The sequence below is a fragment of the Dendrobates tinctorius genome, unplaced genomic scaffold, assembly GCF_039654945.1.
Source record: "Dendrobates tinctorius isolate UK_male_01 unplaced genomic scaffold, ASM3965494v1 ptg000097l, whole genome shotgun sequence".
Lineage (NCBI taxonomy): Eukaryota > Metazoa > Chordata > Amphibia > Anura > Dendrobatidae > Dendrobates > Dendrobates tinctorius.
The window spans coordinates 16,733,291-16,756,520 of record NW_027361765.1 but is presented as its reverse complement, the minus strand read 5'-3'; the positions used below and the strand labels follow the sequence as shown (position 1 = coordinate 16,756,520).

The 23,230-nt window shown below is 48.2% G+C and overlaps 1 protein-coding gene across 7 annotated transcripts in view; it reads left to right on the top strand.

Moving 5' to 3' along the window:
* Nucleotides 1–23,230, top strand: part of TJP1 (tight junction protein 1) — a 613,045-nt gene that overhangs the window by 118,066 nt on the left and 471,749 nt on the right. For 4 of the 7 annotated variants that reach the window (XM_073586922.1, XM_073586923.1, XM_073586926.1 and 1 more), the window contains exon 3: nt 5,706–5,759. The exons of the other annotated variants lie outside the window; for them this stretch is intronic. In XM_073586922.1, coding sequence (XP_073443023.1) covers nt 5,706–5,759 — 54 coding nt within the window. The remainder of the gene's footprint in view (nt 1–5,705; nt 5,760–23,230) is intronic. 7 annotated transcript variants of the gene reach the window in all.

Sequence of the window (23,230 nt, the reverse complement as noted above, 5' to 3'; positions counted from 1 at the left end):
CCATCTATTTTATCTCATGCAAAAGCCAGAGTGGGTAAAAAATAAAACCGTCACATTGAGATCACACCTAATACTGCTACCACGGGTTCAGGGAATAACATGGTAAAATGGAACGGTTTTATCAGGAGGTCATTTCCTGCCAGCCCAGTGTGTATAGACATGACAGATGTGTATAGATATTAGATGGCTCTTGTGCTAGGTTCACACTTGCACTCATTTGAGGGTATGAGGTTTTTTATCTCCTTTGATCTGGGAAACTGATTCACAAAATTAAAAGGGTTTCCATATTAAAGATATTAGCAAATATGTGTTACAAACAGAGCTGACTAGGGATGAGCGATATTGCCCAATATCGTATCGGAATTCCGATTTCCGATATTGGAAAATATCGGATATCGGAATTTCCGATTTCCGATATCAATGCAAGTCACTACAGTGCTATATAATGGATAAAATGGAGGGGAAACACCTCAGGATAATGGGGAAGGAGTTTGCAGAGGAGCAAAAAAATCGCTAGAAAAATGCACAGAGTGAAAGCTGTAGCAGGAAAACTGGTCGCCATCTTAACAGTGGTGTTTTTTCTTTGGGTTAGGATTAGTTGGGGTAGGGTTAGGGTTTATGGTTAGTAGGGTTAGGGTAAGGGTTAGGGGTTAGGGTTAGTTAGGGTTAGGGTTATGCTTATGGTTAGTAGGGTTAGGGGTTATGGTTATGGTTAGTAGGGTTGGGGTTAGGGTTAGAGTTATGGTTAGGGTTAGTAGGGTTAGGGGTTATGGTTATGGTTAGTAGCATTAGGGGTTAGGTTTAGTAGAGTTAGGGGTTAGGATTAGTAGGGTTATGGTTAGGGTTTAGGGATAGTAGGTTAGGGTTAGTGGTTAGGGTTAGTTAGGGTTAGGGTTAGTGGTAAGGGTTAGGGATAGTTAGGGTTAGTGATTTTACATTATTAAATTAAAACTGCCGGTGGTGATGTCAATATGCCCTTTGACTGACATGTGTCCGCGTTCAGCTCACTGTTAGCGCACCGTTAGGCAAGGCAGGCTTCCCGGAGTGGACCCTCTGGACCGTGGCACCGAGGGGCCCCGGATGAGCAACCAGGTGGAACCGATCCCTATACAGGGATCGTTTGGAGCAGGTCCAGGGGTTCGAATGCCACGGCAGCCGGAACCAAGAGGGGCGGCTCGGAATGGACTGCAGGGACTAACACGGGTAAGCAGGACTGGAGTAGGACTGCCGGAACAGACACGAACAGGCAGGGCTGGAGCAGGGCTGCAGGTACAGACAAAGATTGGCAGGACCGGAGTAGGACTGCAGGTACAGACACGGGTAGGCAGAACTGGAGTAGGACTGCGGGTACAGACACTGGTAGGCAGGACTGGAGCAGGACTGCAGGTACGGACACGGGTAGGCAGGACTGGAGCAGGACTGCAGGTACCGGACACGGATAGGCAGGACCAGAGCAGGACTGCAGGTACGGACACAGGTTGGCACGACCGGAGTAGGACTGCTGGTACGGACACGGGTAGGCAGGACTGGAGGAGGACTGCGGGTACAGACACGGGTAGGCAGGACTGGAGCAGGACTGCGGGTACAGACACAGGTAGGCATGACTGGAGCAGGACTGCAGGTACGGACACAGATAGGCAGGACCGGAGCAAGACTGCAAGGAAGAACAAAGCAATATGAGAGCGGAAGCCAAACACAAGGCAACCCACGGGGCCTAGAATGCTGAAGAAACATCAACGATCAGGCGCCTCCGTTATGGGAGGGCGGCCTGATATACCCGCAGATATGCCCCCATTAGTCCGGCGGTGCTACCGGGTCAGGGCACCGCTGGAGTATAAGATCAGCGAGGGAGAGCCGGCCGCGGCCTATGGCGCATGCGCAGGGCCCGCAATGACGTCACAGGCCGCAGGCCGGTCAGATGAGGACGCCGCCGCCGAACCAAGGGGAAGCGAGGCGGCGGCGCTGGGTAAGTATGAGAGTGCGTGACGGGGGGCATGGCGGCGGGGACCGTGACAGCGGGGGGCATGGCGAGGCGCGCGGCAGGAGGCATGGCGACGGGGACCGTGACACTCACCTTGCAAGTTTGGACGCCTCCTACCAAGCTTAGGGGAGTTACACAATGTTGTCAGCAATTCTTCAGCTCCTGATTGGAAATTTTAGGCTACATTCCCACGATGAGCTTTTGTTGCGTTTTTGATGTTGCAGAATTTTTGCACCATTTCTCTGTGTTATTTAAATTAGGTTACTTGCGTTTATCCATTGCTTTTTTGTATGTTTTTTAGCATGTGTGTTTATCGTGTTTTTAACGCTGCATTTTTTTGTTTCTTGTTGATGCGTCATGCTTTAAATAAAGCTTCTTTGTTTTTGATACTTCCTGTTTTTGTGCTTTGACAAAGCTTTATTGACATACTTAGGTGCAGACTACGTGCATTTTTTTATGTGTTTCTGCTGAGCAAACGTACTAAAAACGCATGCGTTTTTTTGCTGCGGATATTCCCCATCTAATGCAAGTCTATGGGGAAAATCTGCACATAAAACTCAGCGTACTTACAAGAGAGATAGACATGTTGCGGATTTGAAACACGCACCACAGGTTACTTTATGCTGAGTAAAAAAGAACAGTGGGCATGAGATCTCTATAAATCCTGTGGTAGGGGCCGGGATTGGGGGGTGGACCGCTGCTTCCCAGATGAGGCACAGACGAGACGGAGACAGAATCCAGTTGTAACAGTTCCAGGTTTATTTTGTCGTCCTCCTGATGACCACTGCCACGCACCGAAGCCGCCTGTACAATTCTCCGTTTCTAGGGCCGGGTACCTTTTCACCTGTCTTCTAGTCGTGTTGGCGGCCCTCGCGGATCTTTCACTGGGGCTGTCCTAGACCCATCTACCGCCAGCACTTCACCTGCCCGAGGTCACCGTCCAGTCGGTACTCCCGGGGCCTCACTTGTCCTGCGGTATGTCACCTCGCCTGTCCTGCGGTACGTCGTGTCAGGGCCACCCCCTGACTGTCCTTTCTTTCAGTCCCCTGGCCGAGCTTTCTCCGTTCTCTGTCTTCCGCCTTCCTCTGCTAAGCTCCTCCCGGGACTGAACTCTCTGGAACCCCAGCCACTCCTACTTATCCCCTCTCTCACCGGGAATTCCCCTCCTGGGTTCCTGTCTCCCCACCCCTCATGACTGTGTGTTTCTCGAGCCATAAGCTGTTGTTAAGTCCTCAACTATTCTCCCCTGCCATCTTGTGATCATTTCTCTGTACTACACCCTCCTATATACCTTTCCTATTTGTCACCCTTCTATCCTGTCAATCTCCGTCTCTTGTGCACAAACCGCCCCCTCCTACTACCAGTCATGTCTCTCCGTCAAGTCACCTTCCCCACACTCCTCCTCTTTGCTGGAGCTGTAAGGAGATATGTTTTTAACACAGCAAAAACACGCAGCGTGAAAAACCCACCAAAAGCTCATCATGGGAACGTAGCTTTAGTAAGAAAAGATAATGAAATTCTAGAGCCTCCATGCATCACTGCCACTAGTTATCCTGCCAGTGCTGCAGCTCAGACCAGTAACTGTTCTTTTTCTTTGCCCATCCGCTCTACTCCACCTTCACTGGTATCCAGCCCAGTAATGAAAAATCAAGCGGTATGTCAGTCACAGAGAGGGCTGTGACTTGTGACTGCTGCAAAACCTCCCAGATGACTAGCGAGTAGCACTTTCAGTAGGGGGATCTCTGCCATGGAATTTAGGAGCCATATGGTAACATGCCAGTGGGTTAAAGGAAACCTCTCGCCTCCAAAAACGCTATTTGTCTGCAGATATAGTGGTAGTCTGCAGCTAAATAGTGTTTATACCATGCCTCACAAGCGTATTGGAGCAGCGGCTAAGGCTACTTTCACACATCAGGTTTTCGGCGTCAGGCGCGATCCGGCGTCGTGCCGGAATGCCGGATCCGGCAAATGTTTTGTAAAACCTGATGTGCCGGATCCGGTTTTCTGCCGGATCCGTCTTGTTCTTGACCGACAAAACCGGATCCGTCTCATCCGGTTCATCCGTTTTTCTATCCGTTTTTCGACGGATTACGCCGGATCTGGTTTTTAAAATTGACCCTTGTGGCCTTCCGAACGGGATTGGCTACTGGAAAACTATATATAGCATGTTCCTACAGCCCTTCTTTGACAGGTTGTAGTGGGCAGAGCTACTGAGCATGCTCAGACCAAAAAAAACGGATCCGGCCACCGGATCCGGCTTTCGCCGGATCAGGCGCATTGCGGCGCTCATAGGCTTTCATTGTGTGAAAAAGACGGACGCGCCGGATCCGGCGTGTCCGGCTTTTTCGCCGGAGACAAAAAACGTTGCAGTAGCCGTTTTTTCCAGACGCCGGATCGCGACACATTGCCGGATCCGGCGAAAACCGGATGAAACGCATGGCCATCCGGCGCGATCCGGCGCAAATGCAAGTCAATGGGAGGGAAACCGGATCCGGCATTGCATTTCCGGTTTCTGTCAAAAGCGCCGGATCGTGCCTGACGGCGAAAACCTGATGTGTGAAAGAGGCCTAAGGGATGGCAATTCAAGATATATTCTCCCAGTAGCCTCTCGCTTCCAGTCATTGGGGCAGTGCGAGGAGCCATTAAAGTCTCCACTCACAGTTTGGGTATGTGCACATGTTGCGGAATCGTGTGCAGAATTTTCCACGCAGAATCTGCTATTTTTGGCAGAATCCACAGGTCAAAATCTGCGTTTTTTCCTGCGGATTTTGTGCAGATTTATTGCGGATTTTGTGTGGATTTGGCATGCGTTTTTACACCTGTGGATTCCTATAATGGAATGGGTGTAAAAATGCTGCGGAATCCGCACAAAGAATTGACATGATTTTTCCGCAGCATGTGCACAACGGTTTTTATTTCCCATAGATTTACATTGTACTGTAAATCACTAGGAAATCTGCAGCGGATCCGCAGCAAATCCGCAACGTGTGCACATACCCTAAGAGTGCTCTAATCATACCTCTGCGTATTGATTGACAGTTTACTCTGCAGCGTTGTGTGTTGAAAGTGACTGTCAGTCTGTGTCCCGGGAATGATTACAGCCACACTCAGTAGAGTGAGCGCTCACTGTCATAGCACGCTACTCCGCCACAATGACTGAGCACGAGCAGCTGCAGGCAAAATCAAACTTCATTTTCTCCCTGTAGCTGCGCTTGAAAAAAAACAGTCAGACATTAAACACTATTTACCTGCAGATTACTTTTATATGTACAGGTAAAAGTGATTCTGGAGCTAACGCTTCTTTTAACAACCACTTTTTTCAGACAGGTTTCCTGTAAACCTTTCTAAAACGAGAATGTTGGCATTGATTTGAAATATGGGATCCATTTGTGTATTCACAACATATACTGTAATTATAAGCAAAAAAAAACCCATGAAATGAATTAATTTGTGTATATATACGTATATATATACTGTACTTATCAGATAAAATCAAAACGCTGGTTTGAACCTAGCCTTACATGTGCTCTAAAATGAAGTTTCTCATGGTTATCTGCATATGAATGTTCCTGAGGGTGCAGTGATATTGGCTCTTCTGCATTCATTGCACTATATGAATGATACTTTGTGCTGTAGTGTTTCCTTTTAGTTGTTAATTCTGATGTTTTCTTCTACTTCTCTGTTTTCTCATTGACTGTTTGTTTTAAATGCATTTTCCAACAAGGATATACTACATTGTGAATCCGCCTACATGATGGGAGACCTTGAAGCTCAGCAGGTGAGTAAGTACCTATATTTGTCCATAGATGCAGGCGTGTGAGGACAGGTGCCTCTTTTTATGCTTGGCATACAGCATGTTCTGATCTATAGTAATAATAGTCATAGGAGTTTGTGTATCATGAGAGATTATTCAGGGTTTACAAAATCCATCAGATATTATTTCTATACACCTTCTTATTGCTGATGATCTGCTCACTTTACATTATGCACTGTATGTAATGTTATTCCAGAACTCAGAACAGAAAAACATGGCTGCGGGTTAACTTCAAGAGCATAATATGCTTAAAGGGACTCTGTCTGCTCAGAATGACTGATTAAACCAAGTACAGGCATTCGGGGCACCACCTTGTGGCCAATCATTTAACTGCACCTTCCCACCTACTTGGGTTCCATCTATCTCCACCCTTCTCTGGCTCTATCAAGCTAGAGCTGTCAATGAAAGAAGAGGATTTGGTTGGAGAAAAATAAGCAGGTGGGCAGGAGCACTTCAATATTTGACCACGTCATGAAGCACCAAATGACTGTACTTGGTTTGAACAGTCACTCTTTGGTGACACAGCTCATTTAAAGAAGGCCTGTGACTTAAGGCCCCGTCTCACTAAGCGACTCACCAGCGATCCCGACACCGATATGAAGGTGTCAGGATCGCTGGTAAGTCGCTATGTGATCGCTGGTGAGCTGTCACACAGACAGCTTCACCAGCGATCAGCACAGCGACGCCGAGCGCCCGGCATCGCTGGCTATCGCTGTAGAAAATAGTATCAAAATAAAAAATATAGTTATTCTCACCTTCCGACGTCCTGTTCAGCCATCCCGCCTCTCTCCACGCTCCGGTCCCAGTGATCCTTTGCACGAATGACCGCGAGATGTCACGGTCTCGCGGGATAACAAAGTCTCGCGGTCATTCATGCAAAGGATCACTGGGACCGGAGCGTGGAGAGAGGCAGGATGGCTGAACGGGACATCGGAAGGTGAGAATAACTATATTTTTTATTTTTTTTAATTATTTTTTTACACCTGATCGCTGGTCTCCCGCCTGTCACACACAGCGATGCGTGCTGGCCAGCGGGAGACCAGCGACCAAAGAAATGTCCAGCGGTTTCTTCCAGCGATCAGCGATACCGGCAGGGGGGCCGCTCGCTGATCGCTGTCACACACAGCGATCTCGCTGGTGAGATCGCTGTTACGTCACAAAAGTTGTGACTCAGCAGCGATCTTGCTACCGAGATTGCTTAGTGAGACGGGGCCTTTACCCCAAAAAATCTAATGAAATACCTTGAAAAATTCTGGATGTCCCCGGATTGTGCAGCTCTTTTCTGTTTTGTACTGCAATGCTCTGTTTTAAAGATATTCACATTTGTTGAGTGTGGTTGTAATTTTGTAATGTTTGTGCTTGCCGTTTTCCTCAAGATGCTTTTGTCTATTTTCAAAAATTCTAAAAAAAAAAATTCTTACATGTGTTGTAAAACCTGACATATGGGGAATGTTTTATTTGAAAAAAAAAGTTGTAGTCAGTGTGGATCATTTTTCAAGAGGATCTGTCAGTTCTTGTGACTTAACTGCTTCAGTAAATGCTTCCATTCTCCATACCAATTCTAGTTGATCTATTCATAGAATTCACATTATGCAGGAGCAGGCAAGCGTATTTTCGGTCTGGGTGCGATCCTGCAAAATATTGGATCATACCCGGACCAATGTTAGTCTAGGGTCCGTGCACATGTTCGGTCTGCCAAGGAAAAAAATCACTGCATGCCTGAGTTTAATCCAATATTCAGATAGCAGTCTGCCATGCAAATCAATGAGTGCTTGTTTTGAAACATTGGACTTCACTTGGATGACATCTGAGTGCAGTCCTAATTCTGTATCCACACAGAATGGAGAAGATGGCTGTCATGTTCCAGGCCGGGGTTTGTTTCTTGTTATTCTCTTCCCGGTCTGGTCCTGCGGGGGTTAACCTTCTCTGTCTCATTTGGGGTTCTGTGTGGCTAATTCAGTCTGCTGCGGCCTGCAGACCTGCATCAGTGATAGTTTATGCTTCCAGGCTAAAGCAGCTGATCCCTTGATACTGTGTTTTGTCTTCTGCCTGTTTACTCTGTTCCCATGACTTCCCTTTCCTGTCACCCCGCTTGTCTTAGTGTTCGCTCCCTGTGCTTGGACCCGTTGGTATGTGACCCGGCTTGTCTTCTGACCTGTTTGACTGTCTCACGTCTCGGTTATCTCTGCTCTCATCTGGCTCTGACTTCTGGCTTGTATTTGACCACGTCTATTGCTGTGACCTCTGGTACTTCTGCTGCTGACTGTTTCTGACTCGGCTCGTCTGACCACTCTTTCGCCACCTGGTGGCGCTTGTGCTGCTGCTCAGTGTTGCTACGCTGTGTGTGCAGCCTCTTTTCCCTCACCAGCACCTTCTGGTGGAGGTTACGCTATTCTGCACTGCAGCACCATTACAGAGGCTTTTTTTCTCCATCTTCTCACTTGAGAGAATCAGAGCACGCTGTGATCAAGCTCTTCTCAGAATGTCATTTTCATAATTGACCCCTTTCTCTCGTATGAGAGCATCTACGGCCGCCTGCACCTGCGCAAATTGTCACCCATTTGGGGATGTATCCTACACCTTGACCTTGCTCCAGTCAATGCTGACAGTGCAAGAAAGTGTAGGCACATGCCTCTCTGATAAGAAAAGTGGTAACACCCATGTGTCAGTCCCCATAAATGTTAAATAGGAATAGCAAAAATTGAGTTATTAGAAAATATGCTCCAGAATTGTTATTTCATGGAGAATACTAGTATCTACTAAAACAGGCGTGTCCGGCAATGTGACAATTCGTCTTTAGGTAAAATCACACCAATAAGTCATGTAGCAGCAGTGCAGCTGAAGGCATATCCCATCAGTGATATCTATTATTATGAAAACATTATGGATTGTACAAACATTTTCACTGATCCTGCACAAAGAAAATGTAATTGAATTAGCGAAGCAAAAAACATTTCCGATAATAATGAATATCTATTAGTTCCAATGATCCGTTACTGGACTATTTATTGTCTTGGATCAGAATCAACCTTATTTCGGACTTACATTTCCACTCCTCCTTTTTATCAGCCAAATCGTTGAACAAGTGAACAACCTCCATTTACATTACACAATTTCTGGAAGTTGAATGAGAATTTTTTCGCTCGCCCGATCAATTTCATGCACTATGAACGAGCGTTTTTGGACAAATCGTTCAGTCGTTCAGGTAGAATCTAAAGGATTATTGGCCAGGGTAAATTAAGCTTTAGTCTAAGGCCAGGATCACACATGCGAGAAACTCGGACGAGTTTCGCACGTCAATACCCGACACTGGTGCCGGCATTTGGGAGCAGAGCGTGCGGCTGCATAGCAATACATGCAGCCGCACGCTCCGCTCCAGAGTGGCGGTGGCAGTGCCGGGTATAAAGGTGCGAGACTCGTCCGAGTTTCTCGCATGTGTGATCGCGGCCTTATTGTTATTCCGGATAGGTGAATTTAGGAATTCATCCTACCATGTCTCTTTTGTAATGTCTGTGCTGTGAGCAGTTAGGTGCAGTTTGCCACAATTCCACTAAAAAGAACTTGTGGATGATACTTATAGGGGTTGTCTACCTTTAGGGTAATTTTGATTTTGTGCTAATAATAATGTTTTACTATTGGGTTTTATTAAAAACTATAAGGAGGCCTGATACTATCGCATCGGGAGGGCGGTAATGTCACGATGGGGCAGGCTTTGCAGTGTTGAGAATCTCTCCCCCAATGTGCTCACCCACCTATCCACTCTCTCTTTCCCCATGTGCTGACTTCTTCTGTCTGTGCGCTCTTCTTTGACCTATGTACCCCATGTGTTATCCCCCTTGTCTGCTGTCTCTCTCCTTCCTTCCTTCTGTCTGTGCGCTCTTCTTTGACCTATGTACCCCATGTGTTATCCCCCTTGTCTGCTGTCTCTCTCCTTCCTGTGCTGTGTTCTCCCCTCATGTGCTGTCCCGTTTGAGCTGTCTCCCCCCTGTGCTCTGTCTCTCTCACCCCTGTGTCTGACCATGTACAGAACATACCACAGCTCCTGGGCAGGGGAGGAAGCAAAAGACAATACTGACATTACATCAGGAGATCGCAGAGGATACATTTTGTGAGGTAAAATATTGTTTAAAAACAGTCAGTGAAATATTTTGCCTCACAAAATGAATCCTCTGTGATCCCCTGCTGTAATGTCAGTATTGTCTTTTGCTTCCTCCCCTTGCCCAGGAGATGTGGTATGCTCTGTACACGGTCAGACACAAACAATTGTTAAAATGAACTTTCGTTCATGGGAAAACCCCTTTAATGTAACCGGCTTCCTCTGCCTGAGGACACCTGCCGCTGGGATCGGCCGAATGATTCACTGTACCACCAGCGGAACAACGTCGCACTGCGCCTGCGCAAATTCTGCACAGGCGCAGTGCGACGTTGTACTGCTGGTGGTACCGCGCAAGAGGCTGCGTGAGTGTGAGTGAATGTGTGTGAGTGTGTGTGAGAGTGTGTGTGAGAGTGAGTGTGAAAGAGAGTGTGTGTGAGTGAATGAGTGTGAGAGTAAGTGTGAGTATGAGAGTGAGTGTTAGAGAGAGTGAGAGTGTGTGTGTGGTGTGACGGTGTTCCACGTGTGGTACCGCGCAATAGGTTGGTACCAGCAGTAGTTTCCATATTGAGACACCCATCACTTGGGTGTCCCAATATGGCGGTCGGTGAACTTCCTCCGCTTGGAATTCTGGGATACGGTGACATCTGGACAGAACAGGAAATGAAAACATTACAAGTCAATTATATAAATAGATTTGGCACCTTTTGCCTTCTGTAGCCTTTGTGTTGCACTGTCTATTGCTGGCTGCAGAATGGTCATCTGATAATTTGTCAGTAAGCTTGTTCTGATCCTTTGATGGTAAAATTTGTAATTGTTTTATCTGTATAATTATCAGCTCTTATCACCTCATTTCTAGCTGCAGAATACATGCAGTGAAAAAACAACCTGTAAGGCTGAGTTCACACGTGGCGTTTTTTTCACGTTTCCGTGGCAGTTTTAACCGCCTGATTTTGCCACGAAAACGCGAAAAATAAGCATCCCATGCATTCCTATGGGATTCCGCAATGCTGTGCTAATGCTGCGGTTTTTACTGCGGCGGAATCGCTTCGCGGTAAAAAACGCAGCATGCTCATTAATTTCGCGGAATCGCGGTGATCCAACACCCATAGGAATGCATTGTTCTGCTTACTTTCTGCATGTGGCTGTGCACACCATGCGAAAAGTAAGCAGAACATATGCGGATGGTACCCACGGTCCGGAGGAGAGGAGACTGTCCTTTGGGCTTTGGGTACCATATCCCTGTAAAAAATAGAATTTAAAATAAAAAATATTGTTATTCTCCCCTTCCGACGTCCCGCGCAGCCTTCCTGCCTCTCTCCACGCTCCCGGTCCCAGTAAGCCTTTGCGAGCGATGACGTCCGTTCTCGCGGGATCGCGAAGTCTCGCGGTCATTCGCGCGACGTCATCGCAAATGACCGCGAGACGTCGCGATCCAGCGAGAACAGACGTCATCGCGGTAATTGTGGCAAAGGATTACTAGGACCGGGAGTGTGGAGAGAGGCGGGAAGGCTGCGCGGGAGGTCGGAAGGTGAGAACAACAATATTTTTTTTATTTTTATTATTTTTTACATTCTATCTTTTACTATTGAGGCCGCATAGGCGGCCTCAATAGTAAAAAGTTGGTCACACTCGTCAAACACTATGTTTGACGAGTGTGACCAACCTGTCAATCAGTTCTCCAAGCGATGCTCCATGTAAGGATTCCCAAGGGTGAACCCACTGGACCGCGGCAAGCGAACCTCCCCTGGGCGAGCGGACCAGGTGGACCACCCCCTATACAGGGAGCGTTTGGGACAGGCCCAGGGGAAACTACTCACCACGGCAGCTGGTACCCGAGGACGGAGGTGCACAGTAGAGGGTGCAGCGGGCAGGCGGAAGGATGAGCAGGACTGGAACCGGTAGGACTGGAGGCCAGGAACGGAGGCTGAAGGATACAGGCAGGCAAGGCTGGAACGGCAAGACACGGGTCAGACGCAGGGCACAGGCTGAACACGGAGACGAGATGGCGGGCACTGGGAGGAACACAAGGAACGGTTAGACAGGAAGCACGAGGAAAGGGTAAGAGCAGCAGGGAAAAAGGCAGGCAGGCTGGAGCCAGAGTCACAGAGAGAGGAAGTGATGATCAGGCGGTGAGCTGGAGGAAGAGGCTGCCTCTTATAGAGGCAGGAGTTTCCGGGTCAGGTCAGCAGGGTCAGGAGGGCGGGGAGAAGGCCTGGCTTGGCCTGTAGTGGGACCTGGAGCGCAGGGTGCGCATGCGCCCCGGGCCGAACGCCGGGACAGAGCGCGGGGTGGAGGACAGGCGTGCAGGTGAGCGCGCGCCCGCCACGGGAGCACGCCGGAGGCGGCGGGCGCACCCAGCGCGGGGAGAGGCGGCAGCAGGAGCCGAGGACGCGGCGGGAGCGGCGAGTGTGGAGCCGGCGGTGAGCGTGACAGTACCCCCCCTTTTACGCCCCCTCTTCCCACGGCCAGAAAGAAACTTAGCTAAAATCTGGGGAGCTTGAATGTTCTCCCGGGGTTCCCAGGATCTCTCCTCAGGGCCAAAACCTTTCCAGTCAATTAAAAAGAAAGTTTTACCTCTAGATCGTTTCATAGCAAGAATTTCCTTAACCTCAAAGACATCCTGTGCGGAAACGGGCGCGGGAGCGCTGCCAGTAGAAGCATGAAACTGGTTGAGTATGACCGGTTTTAAGAGGGAAACGTGAAACGAATTAGGAATCCGCAGTGAAGCGGGGAGTTTCAGCTTGTAGGCAACGTCATTGATACGGGCTAGAACCTCAAAGGGACCGATGTAGCGGGGACCCAGTTTGTAGGAGGGAATTTTGAGACGAACAAATTTTGAGGATAGCCAAACTTTATCCCCAGGGTGGTACAGCGGAGAATCTAGGCGTTTCTTATCAGCGTGCTTCTTGAACCCGTCTCGTGCTCGCTTAAGTGCGGTTTTGGTCTCCTGCCAGACCCTGGAGAACTCCTTGGTCAGAAGATCGGCCGCCGGCACAGCCGAGGTCGGGAGTACCGGCAGAGGTATACCAGGATGTTGACCGTAGACCGTAAAGAAAGGCGACTTGGCGGAGGATTCGCTGGTATGGTTGTTGAAAGCGAATTCGGCCCAAGGAAGCAAGTTGGACCAATTGTCTTGATGGCCGTTGGAAAAATGTCGGAGGTATGCTACGAGGATCTGGTTCGTGCGTTCCGCTTGACCGTTGGACTGAGGGTGATAAGCGGAGGAAAAGTCCAACGTTACCTCCATCAGCTTGCATAGAGCCCTCCAGAAACGCGAGGTAAACTGAACCCCTCTGTCCGAGACAATGTGCTTGGGGAAGCCATGAATCCGGAAGACATGAGATATAAAAATTCTCGCCAGGTCAGGAGCGGAAGGAAGACCGGGCAGAGGGATGAAGTGGGCCATCTTGGAGAAGCGGTCCACGACCACCAGAATGACCGTGTGACCTGAGGAACGCGGTAGATCCGTAATAAAATCCATCACGATATGCTGCCACGGAGCCGAGGGAACCGGAAGTGGATGCAGAAAACCGGACGGTGGCTGACGTGGGACCTTGTTCTTGGCACACGATGGGCAGGAGAGGATGAAACTTCGGACATCTTGAGACAAAGAAGGCCACCAATAAAAACGAGAGATGAGGGAGAATGTTTTCTTGAGGCCGGCATGACCCGCTAACTTGGTAGCATGACCCCAATGTAGAACTCGCCTCCTGTCATCATCTTGGACAAAAGTCTTGCCGGGGGGCACGGAAGTCAGGTTAACAGGCGCGACTACGATGAGCTTGCTTGGCTCCACAATGTGTGAAAGCTCCTCCTCGTTGTCGGTGACCAGAAAGGATCGAGACAGGGCATCCTGCAGGTGAACAACTGGCTACGTCGATGGTGCCGTCAGCAACGATTTGGATTTCTGGATCACGGAGTGAACTACTTATACGATGGACTACTTGCTAGAGATGGGGTGCACCTTACGAAGACTGGAAAGCATGTATTTGGAAGTCGCCTTGCTACACTTGTAAGGAGAGCTTTAAACTAGAACAACATGGGAAGGGAAGCAAAAGACCAGAAAAAGCCATACACCTGACAAATGCTATTGAGAACTCTGCTATTAGAAGTGGAAAGGAAGAACAAAGACGAAATAATCTAATTAATAAAAATATTGGAGAAAGAGAAACCAATCACAAACTAAAATGTTTCTATACTAATGCACAAAGCATGGGCAACAAACAAGGAGAATTGGAACTACTAACACAGGAAAAGAAATATGATGTAATTGGAATCACTGAAACTTGGTGGGACAATACACATGATTGGAATACAAGACTAGAAGGATACAACTTATTTGCAAGAAACTGACTTGATAAACGAGGAGGGGGTGTCGCATTGTATGTTCGAAACGCGTATATCTGCACAGAGATTGAAGCTTCAGAGACTGGGAGTTCTGTGGAAACTGTTTGGGTAAGAATACAAGGACAGAACAATGGAAAGGACACCATTGTAGGCATTTACTACAGGCCGCCTGTGCAAGCTGAAGATATAGATGAACTCTTTATGCATCAGATGGCCAAGTTCTCCAAAAAATATGACATAGTTGTCATGGGAGATTTCAACTATCCAGACATTTGTTGGGAATCTCTCTCAGGCAAAACTAACAGGTCAAGGAAATTCTTATCCTCTCTTGCTGACAACTTTATCTTCCAAAAGGTAAGGGAGAAAACAAGGGGAACTGCTACCTTGGATCTAATCCTTATAAACAGGGAGGAAATGGTTGAGGAGGTAAAAGTGGCTGGGACCCTAGGAGGTAGCGACCATGCTATTTTAGAATTTTGGATGACTAGAGGTGGAAGACCTGTGAAGACTCAGACGTCAAGGTTAGATTTCAGAAAGGCAGATTTTAAGGGATTCAGAAAGAGAATTGGAGGGATCCAATGGCTGGATATCCTTAAAGACAAAAATGTCCAGGAAGGATGGGAAATCTTGAAAAATGAAATTCTCAAAGCACAGTTGTTAACAATTCCGAAAAGAGGGAAGAATAGGAAGCATTTAAGGAAACCAGGATGGATGAACACAGAACTTAAGCACATGCTAAAAAGGAAGAAAAAAATGTTTATAAAATGGAAAGAGGGAGGCATATCTAAAGAAGAATATAATGCTGTCTGCAGAACCTGCAGTGCACAAATCAGATTAGCTAAAGCTGAAAATGAACTGAGGCTTGCAAGAGATGTCAAAAGCAATAATAAAGGATTTTGGGGATATGTCAAAAGTAAAAGAAAAGTCAAAGATGCTATAGGATTTTTACAGGATGAAAATGATGAAATGGTAAGACAGGATGTTGAGAAGGCTGAACTTTTAAATTCCTATTTTGCATCTGTTTTCTCTCAGAAAGGAAATGCAACATCAACTGTTCTTCACTGTCCTATTAAGGGAATAGAAGAATCCAGGATATCTATAAACAGAAAGATAGTGAGGAAACACTTAGCTAACCTAAATGAATTCAAGTCTCCAGGTCCAGATGAATTACACCCCAGAGTACTGAAGGAGATAGCAGAAGAAATTTTTGAACCCCTCTCCATAATCTTTGAAAATTCTTGGAGAACAGGAGAAGTGCCAGAAGACTGGAGAAGAGCAAATGTTGTTCCTATCTTCAAAAAGGGGAAGAAGGTGGACCCAGGCAACTATAGGCCGGTGAGTCTGACTTCTATACCAGGAAAGATCTTTGAACAAATTATTAAACAACATGTATGTCAATACCTGGATAAGAATGAAGTGATTAAACAGTCAGCATGGGTTTCTAACTAATAAGTCATGTCAGACTAACTTAATTTCCTTCTATGACGGTATCACTGATTGGGTGGATCAAGGAAATGCTGTAGATATAGTATATCTTGACTTCAGCAAAGCATTTGACAAAGTCTCTCATACAATCCTTATTGAAAAAATGACTAAGTATGGAATGGACAAGGCAACTGTTAGGTGGATTCATAACTGGCTTAGTGATCGGACCCAAAGAGTGGTCGTAAATGGCTGCACATCCAGTTGGAAGAATGTCTCAAGTGGGGTACCACAGGGCTCTGTCCTGGGCCCTGTATTGTTCAACATCTTTATCAATGATTTAGATGAAGGAATTGAGGGTAAACTGATTAAATTTGCTGATGACACAAAGCTAGGAGGGATAGCTAATACTAGAGAAGAGAGAGAGAGGATTCAAAAAGATTTAAATAAACTGGAGAAGTGGGCAGCAACTAACAGAATGGTTTTTAACAGGGAGAAATGCAAAGTACTACATCTGGGCAATAAAAATGAAAAAAGCATATATAGAATGGGAGGAATAGGGCTAAGTGACAGCACATGTGAAAAAGACTTGGGTATACTAATAGATCACAGACTGAATATGAGTCAACAGTGTGATGCAGCAGCAAAAAAGGCAAATGCAATTCTAGGATGTATTAACAGAAGCATACAGTCTAGATCACGTGAAGTCATTATTTCCCTCTACTCCTCTTTGGTCAGAACTCATCTGGAATATTGTGTCCAGTTTTGGGCACCACATTTTAAAAAAGACATCAACAAACTGGAGCAAGTTCAGAAAAGAGCGACCAGAATGGTGACCGGTCTGCAAACCCTGTCTTACGAGGAAAGGTTGCAGGATTTGGGAATGTTTAGTTTGCAAAAGAGAAGACTGAGAGGAGACTTAATAGCTGTCTACAAATATCTAAAGGGCTGTCACATTGTAGAAGGATCAACTTTATTCTCATTTGCACAAGGAAAGACTAGAAGCAATGGGATGAAACTGAATGGGAAGAGACACAGATTAGATATTAGAAAAAACTTTTTGACAGTTAGAGTGATCAATGAGTGGAACAGGCTGCCACGAGAAGTGGTGAGTTCTCCTTCAATGGAAGTCTTCAAACAGGCTGGACAGACATCTGACTGGGATGATTTAGCGAATCCTGCTTTGAGCAGGGGGTTGGACCAGATGGCCCAGGAGGTCCCTTCCAACTCTACGATTCTATGATTCTATGATTCTATGATCCGCTTTGAGATTCTTTTCACCCGGACGGAAATGGAGCTCAAAATCGAACCGGTTAAAGAATAATGACCATCGGGCCTGCCGGGGATTAAGCCTTTGTGCTGATTGAATGTAGGCTAGATTCTTGTGGTCGGTGAAGATGTGGAGTGGGTGTACCGCTCCTTCCAGAAGATGCCGCCACTCTTCCAAGGCTAACTTAATGGCAAGCAGCTCTCTGTCCCCGATGGTATAGTTTCTCTCCGCAGGGGAGAAAGTCTTGGAGAAGAAGCCGCAGGACACCAAGCGACCGGAAGGAGATCTCTGGGAGAGAACCGCACCGGCTCCGGTGGCAGAAGCGTCTACCTCTAGGGTGAATGGTTTGTTCGCCTCTGGACGATGTAGCACCGGGGCTGTGGCAAAGGCTTGCCTCAAGGTTCGGAAGGCGTTCTCGGCCTCAGGAGGCCAGTGGTGAGGATCGGCTCCCTTTCGGATCAGAGCAGAGATGGGAGCAGTCAGAGAGGAAAAGTGCGGAATAAACTGCCGGTAATAGTTGGCGAAACCCAGGAACCGTTGGATAGCCTTAATTCCCTGAGGACGCGGCCAGTTGAGTACCGCAGACACTTTTCCCGGATCCATGCGCAAGCCAGAATCGGAAATGATATAACCCAAGAACGGCAGAGACGACTGTTCGAAGGCGCATTTTTCCAGCTTGGCGTAGAGACGATGTGTTCTCAACCGAAGTAAAACTTGACGCACGTCTTTTCGATGTGTGGACAAATCAGGAGAAAACACCAGAATGTCGTCCAAGTAAACCACCACGCAGGAGTAAAGAAGATCTCGGAAAATGTCATTGACAAATTCTTGGAACACTGCGGGGGCATTGCATAGGCCGAAGGGCATAACGAGGTATTCATAATGGCCGTCACGAGTGTTGAAGGTGGTCTTCCATTCGTCACCGGAGCGGATCCGGACCAGATTGTAGGCCCCTCGAAGATCCAATTTAGTGAAGATCCGTGCACCCCGTAGACGGTCAAATAACTCCGGGATGAGGGGCAGAGGATATTTATTCTTGATGGTGATAACGTTGAGCCCTCTATAATCAATACAGGGACGCAGGGACCCGTCCTTCTTCTTGACAAAAAAGAACCCAGCGCCTGCAGGAGAGGAAGACTTACGAATAAAGCCTTTGGCCAAGTTTTCCTGAATGTATTCGGACATGGCCTGGGTCTCGGAGGGAGACAGCGGGTAGATGCGACCACGAGGCGGCGTAGAACCGGGGAGCAGATCGATGGGGCAGTCATATGGACGATGCGGGGGCAGGACCTCTGCTTCCTTCTTGTCGAAGACATCCAAAAAGGCCCAGTAGGCGGAGGGTAATTCGGTAGACATCGACGTAGGACGTGGAAATTTCGGCGGCTGTACAGGGAGTAAGCACTTATCTTGACAAAGTCGACCCCATCGCAGAACGTCACCAGAGCGCCAATCCAGGATAGGCTCGTGGGTCTTTAGCCAGGGAAGTCCCAGAAGGATGGCATGGGACAAAGAAGGCAGCACATAGAATACTATCTTCTCCCGGTGTAAGGCTCCGACCTGAAGCTCCACCTCTTCGGTAACCTGAGTAACGGACTCCCGCAGGGGTTGACCGTCGACCGAAGCAATCTGCCGAGGGGTCTCCAGGGATCTGACAGGAATTCCAAGTCTCCTAACCGCCTCAAGTTGGATGAAGTTACCGGCCGCCCCAGAATCTATATAGGCCCATTCAGAAAAACGTTTAGAATCCAGGTGCAAAAGGACAGATAGGGTCAAGGGTAGAGAGGAGTCAAAATTACCTAGGAAGACCTCTCTTACCTGTCCTAGGCGGAGGCGTTTCCCGGACGAGTGGGGCAGGCACGAAGAAAGTGGGACGCACTCCCACAGTAGAAACAGAGCCCCTGTTCGACCCTCTCTCTCCGACGCTCCTCCACCGGTTTGAGGCGATCCACTTGCATGGGTTCCGGTAGCGGGAGCGTGGAGGCTGGAGTCGAGCGGGCTCGAGGTGGACTCCGAGCGGCCGGAGGAGCGCGGAGAGGTCTCCTGTCCCTAGCGAGCTCTCGGGAACGTTCTTGAAAGCGGAGGTCGATGCGGGTGGCCAAGGAGATTAAATCCTCCAAGGAGGTGGGGGTATCCCGCCCCGCCAGCTCATCCTTGATCCGCCCCGAAAGGCCCCGCCAAAAGGCTCCCACCAAGGCCTCATTGTTCCAACCCAACTCTGAGGACAGGGTGCGAAACCGAATGGCGTACTGACCTACTGAAAGCGTGCCCTGATGCAGATTGAACAGTGCCTCGGTAGCGGAGGCAAGGCGACCGGGTTCATCAAACACCTTACGAAAGGTGTCTAGAAAAATGGAAAGTTGAGTGACCACGGGATCGTCTCTCTCCCAGAGGGGGTTAACCCACGCTAGAGCCTCTCCTTCTAAGTGGGACACGATGAAGGCCACCTTGGCACGGTCAGTGGGGTACTGATGTGGCAGCAACTCAAAATGTAGCTGGCATTGATTTAAAAACCCTCTACACATCTTGGGGTCGCCACTATAACGCGGGGGTTTAGCCAGCCGAGGGGAGGGGAGCGGAACCGCAGGCTGTGCCGGGGCTGCGGCCGCAGTCTGGAGGGCCAGCAGGCGGTTGTCCACCGAGGCCATGTAGTTCAGGATATGAGCCTGAGTGTCGCGCTGCTGGGCTAGCTCCTGTTGGAGGCCGGCGATCTGGGTGGTACTCCCTGGATCCGAGGCCTGTAGTGACGAGAGACGAGACTCCATGGATTTGAGGAACGACATGATCCTCGCTTGATTCTCCCGCAGGAACAGAAGTTCCTTTTGGGTCGGGGTAGAAGTACCAGCGGGGTCCATGGCCTGATCATTCTGTAAGGATTCCCAAGGGTGAACCCACTGGACCGCGGCAAGCGAACCTCCCCTGGGCGAGCGGACCAGGTGGACCACCCCCTATACAGGGAGCGTTTGGGACAGGCCCAGGGGAAACTACTCACCACGGCAGCTGGTACCCGAGGACGGAGGTGCACAGTAGAGGGTGCAGCGGGCAGGCGGAAGGATGAGCAGGACTGGAACCGGCAGGACTGGAGGCCAGGAACGGAGGCTGAAGGATACAGGCAGGCAAGGCTGGAACGGCAAGACACGGGTCAGACGCAGGGCACAGGCTGAACACGGAGACGAGATGGCGGGCACTGGGAGGAACACAAGGAACGGTTAGACAGAAAGCACGAGGAAAGGGTAAGAGCAGCAGGGAAAAAGGCAGGCAGGCTGGAGCCAGAGTCACAGAGAGAGGAAGTGACGATCAGGCGGTGAGCTGGAGGAAGAGGCTGCCTCTTATAGAGGCAGGAGTTTCCGGGTCAGGTCAGCAGGGTCAGGAGGGCGGGGAGAAGGCCTGGCTTGGCCTGTAGTGGGACCTGGAGCGCAGGGTGCGCATGCGCCCCGGGCCGAACGCCGGGACAGAGCGCGGGGTGGAGGACAGGCGTGCAGGTGAGCGCGCGCCCACCACGGGAGCACGCCGGAGGCGGCGGGCGCACCCAGCGCGGGGAGAGGCGGCAGCAGGAGCCGAGGACGCGGCGGGAGCGGCGAGTGTGGAGCCGGCGGTGAGCGTGACACTCCAGATCGCTTGGAAAATGTTAGCAATTCTGCAAGCTAATTACGCTTGCAAAATGCTAGTTTTTCCGCGGGAAAATCGCAGGAATTTAAAATGCGCTTTTCCCGCGGAATGGAATTCCGGAATTCTCGTAATTTCCGCGAGAGTTCCGCTACGTGTGAACCCAACCTAAAAGTCAAACCATGTAAAATTGTATAACAGATTTATAGTCCAAAATACATGCATTTAAATAAAGATAAAGGTGGTGCGCAAACCCTTTAATGAAAAGACCCATTTCATTGATTGGCTTTATTCAACAGTTGTATTGTTTTATTGTTACTGATGATTGGTGGTGGACCTGGAGACTTACAGTGGCATGGAAAAGTTGGGGCACCCCTGGTCAAAATCATTATTATTGTGAAGTTTAAATGATCTCTAAAAGGGCTAAAGATACAGATGACACATGTTTCTTTTCTTTAGTCAAATACACTACCGTTCGAAAGTTTAGGGTCACCCAATTTTGTGTTTTCCATAAAAACTCAGATTTTTATTGCTCAAATGAGTTGCCAAATGAATTGAGAATCTAGTCCAGGCATTCACAAGGTTTGAAAAAAAGATTTTTATTGAAATAATAATTTTCTCCTTCAAACTTTGCTTTGGTCAAAGAATGCTTCCTTTGTAGCAATTATAGCATTGCAGACCTTTGGCATTCTAGCAGTTAATTTGCAGAGGTAATCTGGAGAAATTCAGTCTTCTCTTTTGCAAACTAAACATTCCCAAAACATTACAGCATAACAATAATCACATACAGTAGATTATAACAAATACCAAGAGGAATGAGGGCCCTGCTCGTAAGCTTACAATCTATGAGGGAAAAAGGTAGACACGAAAGGTGAGTGGTAACAATTGCCCTGATTGTTTGGACCAGCCATAATGTTAAGTGTGTAACAGTACAGACACAGAGGGCTAATAGATGCATAAAGCATGTGGGAACGTGATGCGGGGAACCTGGCTATGGTAAAACTTTTGGCTGTGCCACACAGGGATAGATTAGGTTAATGGGTTGAGGCGGTAGGCCAGTCTGAATAAATGCGTTTTCAGGGCACGCTTAAAATTGTAGGGATTGGGGACTAATTGTATTGACCTGGGAAGTGTATTCCAAAGAATTGGCGCAGCACGTTTATAGTCTTGGAGATGGGAGTGGGAGGTTCTGATTATTAAGGATGCTAACCTCAGGTCATCAGCAGAACGGAGGGCACGGGTAGAGTGGTAGACCAAAATGAGGGAGGAGATGTAGGGTGGTGATGAGCCATGGAGTGCTTTGTGGGTGAGGGTTATAAGTTTGTACTCGATTCTGGAGTGGATGAGTAGCCAGTGTAATGACTGGCACAAGGTAGAGGCATCGGTGTAACGACTGGCAAGGAATATGATCCTGGCTGCAGCATTCAAGACAGATTGGAGGGGGGAGAGTTTGGTAAGAGGGAGACCGATTAGAAGAGAGTTACAATAGTCGAGACGAGAATGAATAAGAGAAACAGTAAGAGTTTTTGCGGAGTCAAAAGTAAGAAAAGGTCGAATTATATAAATGTTTTTGAGGTGCAGATAACAAGAGCCAGCCAGTGATTGGATGTGGGGGGCAAAGGAAATCTCGGAGTCAAGTATGACCCCAAGATAGCGGGAAAGTTGCTGGGGAGTAATAGTGGAACCACACACGGAAATGGCAATGTCGGGTATAGGTACATTAGTAGCCGGAGGAAGCACAAGAAGTTCAGTCTTTGACAGGTTCAGTTTCAGATATAGTGAGGACATAATGTTAGACACAGCGTTTAGACAATCGCTCGTGTTTTCTAAAAAGGCAGGTGTGATGTCAGGAGAAGAAGCGTATAATTGGGTGTCATCAGCGTAAAGATGGTACTGGAAACCAAATCTACTGATTGTTTGACCAGTAGGGGCAGTGTACAAAGAGAAGAGGAGGGGGCCTAGGACTGATCCTTGAGGAACCCCAACAGTAAGGGGAAGATGAGAGGAGGAGGAACCAGCAAAAGATACAGTAAAGGAGCGGTCAGAGAGATAGGAGGAAAACCAGGAGAGAACTGGGTCCTTGATGCCGATGGAGCGGAGCATAGTGAGGAGGAGCTGATGATCCACAGTGTCAAATGCTGCAGAGAGATCCAAGAGAATTAGCATGGAGTAGTGACCATTAGATTTAACTGTTAGTAGATCATTAGAGACTTTAGTGAGGGCAGTTTCAGTAAAGTGTAAAGAGCGGAAACCGTATTGGAGTGGGTCGAGAAGAGAGAGTTATCAGAGAGATAGCGGATCAGACGAGAGTGAACCAGGCGTTCCAGGAGTTTAGGGATGAAGGGAAGATTAGAGACAGATCTATAGTTAGCGGCACAGTTTTGGTCGAGGGATGGTTTTTTAAGTAGTGGATGTATGATGGCATGCTTAAATGAGGAGGGAAAGATACCAAAAGAGAGAGAGGTTAAATATTTTAGTTAGGTGTGTGGTGACAGCAGGGGAAAGGGACTGGAGGAGATGTGACGGAAATGGGTCACTGGTGCAAGTGGTTGGGCGAGAAGATGCAAGGATCCTGCTTACTTCTTCTGTGACTGGTTCAAAATCAGAGAGTGAGCTAGATGCAGCTCAACAGCTCAATGGGGTTGAGATCTGGTGACTGCGCTGGCCACTCCATTACAGATAGAATACCAGCTGCCT